The sequence below is a fragment of the Chlorocebus sabaeus genome, chromosome 1 (assembly GCF_047675955.1).
Source record: "Chlorocebus sabaeus isolate Y175 chromosome 1, mChlSab1.0.hap1, whole genome shotgun sequence".
In the NCBI taxonomy this organism is placed as follows: Eukaryota; Metazoa; Chordata; class Mammalia; order Primates; family Cercopithecidae; genus Chlorocebus; species Chlorocebus sabaeus.
The window spans coordinates 37,872,354-37,878,422 of NC_132904.1; the positions used below are offsets into that span (position 1 = coordinate 37,872,354).

Here is a 6,069-nt window from a genome sequence, read left to right on the forward strand (position 1 = left end):
TTTCCAATTGAGTTTATGAGAAAAACTGGAGAAAATTTGAGTCTTTAAGCAGATCTATAGGGATCAAATTTAAAATTCTGGCAATGGCTAGATTTTTGTTTTCTTGTGAGGATGCTGGGTGACTATGGAGAGAATTGCCAAATATGTAGCTATTCCCCTGCCTTCTTTATCATATATTCTAAGTAAACTGGCTTAAATCCAGTTTACTGGCTTAAATCTCTCTCCTTTTGCATTGGCCCCTTTTTGAAATATGGAAGTTACAGATGTAAATTACAAAGTAAGCCAGTATTATATGAAAACATGTTTATTGCCTGAATTATAAAACTTAGCTAAGGAGTTATTAGAATTAGAATTCCCCCTACTTGAAGTACAAGTTTCCAATAAACAAACAGAAGCAAAACCCCAAATGAGAAAGAATACATTGGTAACCTAAATCATAGGCATCGGGGTATGTTCAAACAATCTGACTACTTCTTTGTAATTTACTATAGCACTGATGACAAAGCATAGACATACAATGAGAAAGAGCAAATCAGCATATCAGTGTGACTGTGCAACCACTACAAAGCTTGGCCTTCTTAAATGTGACCACTTTAACTTACACACACCCACAGAGGCACCAGAAATCTCCCTGCAAACGCGATTTGCCTATAGTTTTGTGGCAATACTGTTACAAAAAACAAAAACAACTCTCAGACCATGGTTAATAAATAAGAGAGAAAAGAATTAACAAACAACTTCCATGGGTTGGCAGGCATGCAAAGCAGCACCTTGAACCTCATTTGCAAAACAAGCAACTCAGATAGCTTTTGGAGCCCAGGAGTGAAGGCTAGAGGCTAAAAGGAGCTACGCACTATTATGTTTGGGTATTTCCACATAATCTGCAGGATGGGGAAGTTTCATTCCCCACCACATACAACTGTGCTCTTTTAGATGTGGCTGAAACAGGTATCTCTGCAGAATTAGAAAGCCATCTAGAAATGACATTGCTTAAAATTGTTCTTTCCAGGTGACAATTCCGTAACAATCACATAAATAATGTACAAAAACAAAACTAAAACAAAATCACTCGTCTCCAATTTTTCTCTTTTTAAAGATGACCTCAGATTTGTTCTCAAAGTGCAAATCTAGGTATAAAAAAATAGTAGGTATGGGGGAAATGTAGCCCCATCTTCTGTCCCCCACCCTCCAAAGCGGGGCTGATTGGATTCCCTCTCTCTACCATTTGTACCCTTCCACCTATACTTTAAGATAATCATTTTTCAGCCGGCCCAGTCGGGTCCCATGGCTCCTAATGGTGAGAGCCAGCAGCTCGTATTTGTCCCTGAGCCCCACAGAGATGTCCAGTGTCTCCTTCAGCAGGGACCTGGTGTGGACCAGCATTCCCAGAAAGTCCTCGTTGAGCCTGCTCTCCTGCCGGCTGTCCTGTTCCTGGCCCTGCTTGAACTTGCTCTCCAGCTCAGTGAGGGATTTGTCCGAGTTGGAGTAGGCATCCCCGATCTGGTGGGACTCCCGCCGCAGGTACTTGCCATAGCTCTCTTCCCCGTCTAGGTCGTAGGAGATGCTTTTGCTGATGCCCTCCAGCACGCGCCCAGCATCCTCCACCTGGCGGCCCAGCACGGTGAACTCCTCCCGCAGGGTGAGGCTCAGCAGGTTGCCAGCCTGGCTCCCCTCCCCCTGGGAGCAGCGCCTGTGGTCACTCACCCTGAAGAGCAGCTGGCACTTCTCGGGGTCATCGTTCTCCTCATAGTCCCCATCGGGCACGAAGTAGTGGTGCAGAGTCCCATTGGACATCTCTGGGTAGAGGGGGCCATCGAAGTAGCCTTGACACAGGTGGCAGAAGAAACTCATGCAGAGGAACTTCAGAAACACCATTCTGGATATTCAGGATGGCCAGGGACCCCAGGAGGAGACTTATCACCCAGGCACAAGGAAGGGAGTGTCTTTGCGAGTCAGCGTCTCCCTGAGACAGCGTCCGCCTCAGTCCCAGCCGGCTTGCTGCTCCCTGGCCCCCAGTCCCCAGCAGGCTTCATGTGGCTCTGCACACCAGCGTCTGGGTAGCGCGGCCGCCACAGCGCAGGATGCACCCACCCTTGCGCCCCTCGCTCGGTGGCTGGAACTCCTCCGACACAGGCGTAGCGGGGAACCCCTCCTCCGGGGCGCTGGCAAGATGCTGGCTCTGTAGCGCTCCTCTCGGAGTTTCCCCTTGCTCCCGGGAGATGGAGTGTGTAGCTGGAGAGAAAGCCTCTTGCCCCCTGATAGTATTTCAATTTCTGGACTGGGTGGGAATGCGGAGCTTTTCCTTTGGCTAAAGATATCCTGAGGATCTCTCTGCTCTCAAATTACAGCTGGTTTCGTCACTTGGAAGCCAGGGAACAAGTTTGGAAAGAAACCTCTCACCAGGTCTCCGCTATTAAAGGTACAGGGTCACTTTTTAAAGATTGAAAGGGAAGACTCTACAATAGAATTCAGCTCGAAAGAGAAAATGAGAAGAGAATAAATGGAATTTCTACCACAAAAAAAACCCGGTTTGTTATTGACATACCGGGAGGGGGAAAGAATGATTACCCTGGAAAAATGCCATTTCACGTGTCTCAATAAATATGAGTTAGGTTGGATTTTTTGAGTATATCTGTTTTTATCTTTAAAAGTTTGTGACTTTGAAGGCAAATTTAAAATGTCAGAAATTACAATTTTGTTTGAAAATGATTGGTTAATTAAAATTGATATAAACAATACTTTGGGTGAAATGAAAATACAGAAAGTTGTTTAATGTATAGTCATTAGTATGTATAAGAACAGAAGCTGAAAAATGAAATTTTGCCAGCTTAGTAAGTTAAAGGACAATGAGATCCTTATTTAATTTTATGAAACAATGCTAAGCATCTGCATTGAATCTTGAACCTAACACTTTTATAGTTGTTGCCTCTTTTGAGATTCTTGAAAGCTTTTGAAGAATGTTTCCGGTACTATTGTGCCCATTTTCCAGATGGAGAAATGAAGGAGCAAAATGTTAAGTGAATTGATTATAATCACACAGTTAGACTATAATTGAGCCAGAACTAATTGTCACAAGGTCTTTTAATTTAACTTGGGGGAAAAAAACCAATTTTTTTAACCTGGCCATTTTAATTTCTAATTTATGAACTGATTGGCAAATGGTCATTCTAAAGGTCATTCATTTCTTTAATGAATATTTCTTGAGCATTTACTGTGTGCCAAAATCTATTTTAGGTACTGAGGATACAGCCGTGAACAAAAATAAAGACAAATCCTTGCCTTCCCGGCGCTTACATTCTGGGAAATAGAAAACTTAAATTTGTGAAAATAGGTCGGGCATGGTGGCTCATGCCTGTAATTCCAGCACTTTGGGAGGCAGAGGTGGGTGGATCACTTGAGGTCAGAAGTTCGAGATCAGCCTGACCAACATGGTGAAACTCCATTTTTACTAAAAATACAAAAAAATTAGCTGGACATGGTGGTGCATGCCTGTAATCCCAATTTCTCAGGGAGCTGAGACAGGAGAATTGCTTGAACCCAGGAGAGGGAGGTTGCTGTGAGCCTAGATCGCACCACTGCACTCCAGCCTGGGTGACAGAGTTAGACTTTTTCTCAAAAAGAGAGAAATATGTAAATAAATAAGATGTATGTTGGACATCAATAGGGCTGTTGAAGAAAAGAAATAGAGGAAGCGTGGGAAAGCAGAAGCAGGCAGCGGTCCTGTTTCTATGGGTATTTTCTCCTTCTTCCTTGAAATGTAACTGAAACATTCATGTTGACTTGCCATTGTTCCATACCTACCTCCCTCCCCAAGTAATAAGGGACTGGCTTCATTCAGACTCACAGTGCCACACTATTCTGGGACTGTTATACTCATAGTCATCACTTTCATGGATATAAGCAACCCAGACTCCTGCAGAGAAAATGAGAAGTCTGGTTAAGTAACTTGACATTTTGCTGATGTGGTATCATATGCATAGAGTTTCTGAAGCATGTTGACTGCACATTTTCATTCTTATCCAGATATTTAGCATCATGAAAACATTGACCAAAGGAGTTTTCCTAATGTTTATGCCAAGTGGAAGACCAGGACCTATTTTCACTCTATCCCTGAAGAAAACTAACTTCCTTCAGTTGAAAGACTGAACTGTTGGACTCAAGAGCTACATTGCTTCATTCCTTTTTCTCTGGGACATTCAGAAATGACAACAGATGGGTTCATATTGGCTGCTTGGCCGAAGAAGAGAAGAGGAATTTACTCTGATTCATTCCATTTCTTGCACAATCTCTCTCTGACTTACTAACAAATTCAATTAAGCAAACCTATATTAAGCACTTACTACCTGCTCTGCACTTGCAGGGTGCAGTATTAAAGTAACTACAGACACAAAGATGTGCAATAAGAAGTTTAAGCCTACAAAGAGCTTGCTCCGTGGTGGGAGAGTAGGGCATATGCTCACATAAAGTTATCATAGGACGGGCGAAGAGTGTTTACTTTCTTCCTGCAATGACCTCATCTAAAGATACACACTCCATGTTGTGTATTAGAAAGGAATCATTTTGGTACAAATAACTAAAAGTCCACCTCAGTCTAACTAAGAGCATTAACTTACAGAAAGCCTTAGATTAGATATTCAGAGAAGGCTTGGTCCAACCTAGTTTTTCTCTCACTATTTCTTGGTTCTATGTCCTCGGCTTATATTCATGCATGGGCAGTCTTTTGTTTGTGTTCTAAGATGATTACCAGTGTCTTCCAGGGCTATGTGCTTCTTTATTCATATGTAACAGGAATGACAGATTGGATTTCCTGGTAGCTCAAATGCAGCTCCCTCAAATCAGCTTCAGTGGTCATAGTTGGCCTGATTTGGATCATGAATATGTCTTCAAACCAGGCTTCCTGTAGTGAGGTTTGGGATTACAACACTTTGCTAAAGACAATAAGCTTGAAGCTGAAGGCAAGGTATCATGCAGACTATGTGGCTAGGTGATTTAGTGTTCTGTTAAGGAAAGGAACAGTATGGGAGTACATTCTGGGGAAGTAACCATGAATAATTCCCCTACCTTACAGTTTTGTCTTCATTAACCACATCCAAGAGAAACTGTCACCCTTGCTGATAAGTGTTGACCAGGTGGGTGTGTGGAGGAAAACACCCTGATTTGTAGTATTTGTTGATTTCCTTAGTCTAAATACTCTCACAGTGGCTAATTGAACTCAAAGTTGGGAAGACAGCACAGTAGTACACCATTATATAATATTCCCATCAAACAGATACATTAGATGCAAGTAACCCCAAAAGAATAAAAAATAGTAAAAATCTGGTAAAATAATTAAGAAGTGATTAGTTTTGCATATATATTCCCTTTATTTTAACATAGCTTAGTTAAAAGTTTAAGTAGTTTGTTTGTTTGTTTATTTATTTATTTATTTTGAGACATGGCCTTGCTGTGTTACCTAGGCTGGAGTGCAGTAGCATGATCACAGCTCACTGCAGCCTCAACCTCCGAGGCTCAAGTGATCCTCCTGCCTCAGCCTCCTGAGTAGCTGGGAGTACAGGTGTGCACCACTATGCCTGTCTAGTTTTTGTCTTTTCTTTTGTGGACACAGGGTTTCATGATGTTGCCCAGGCTGGTCTGGAACTCCTGGGCTCAAGAAATCTGCCTGCGGTGGTCTGCAAAGTGTTGGGATAACAGGCATGAGCCACTGCACCCAGCTAGTTTATTTTTAAATAATGTCCATGTTTAACAACTGACTTGGAAAGTAGCACAACATGGCCTTTTGATTAAACGCTTCATGTTCACTTTTAAAATGTTTTTAGTTCTATGTTGTTCATACGTGCCCAAGTCCATCTTGGACTGCTAAGGTTAGAACTGAGGTGGGTTTCTGAGGGTTGACCTAGAATGAATAAAGCCAGAGGAAATGTCTAAACATGGAGATGCCAGACAGAGGACTTTGTAAGAGCCCTCTTGAAGAGTAAAATCAAGAAGCACCATCTATGGATAAGGACAGTATTTGAGTTGAGTCTAGGGCTGAAAACCAGGGAGCAAATTAAAGGACAGAAACTGGATGCA

The 6,069-nt window shown here is 42.4% G+C and overlaps 1 protein-coding gene across 1 annotated transcript; it reads right to left on the bottom strand.

Moving 5' to 3' along the window:
• Nucleotides 1-288: 288 nt before the first annotated feature.
• Nucleotides 289-2,334, bottom strand: FIBIN (fin bud initiation factor homolog). Its single transcript, XM_008003782.3, has one exon. The coding sequence runs from the start codon at nucleotides 1,873-1,875 to the stop codon at nucleotides 1,240-1,242; it is 636 nt and encodes a 211-aa protein (XP_008001973.1). The 5' UTR covers nucleotides 1,876-2,334; the 3' UTR covers nucleotides 289-1,239.
• Nucleotides 2,335-6,069: the final 3,735 nt, after the last annotated feature.

Coding starts and splice junctions, on each gene's coding strand:
- FIBIN (XM_008003782.3), bottom strand. CDS start 1,875: ATGGTGTTTCTGAAGTTCCTCTGCATGAGTTTCTTCTGCCACCTGTGT.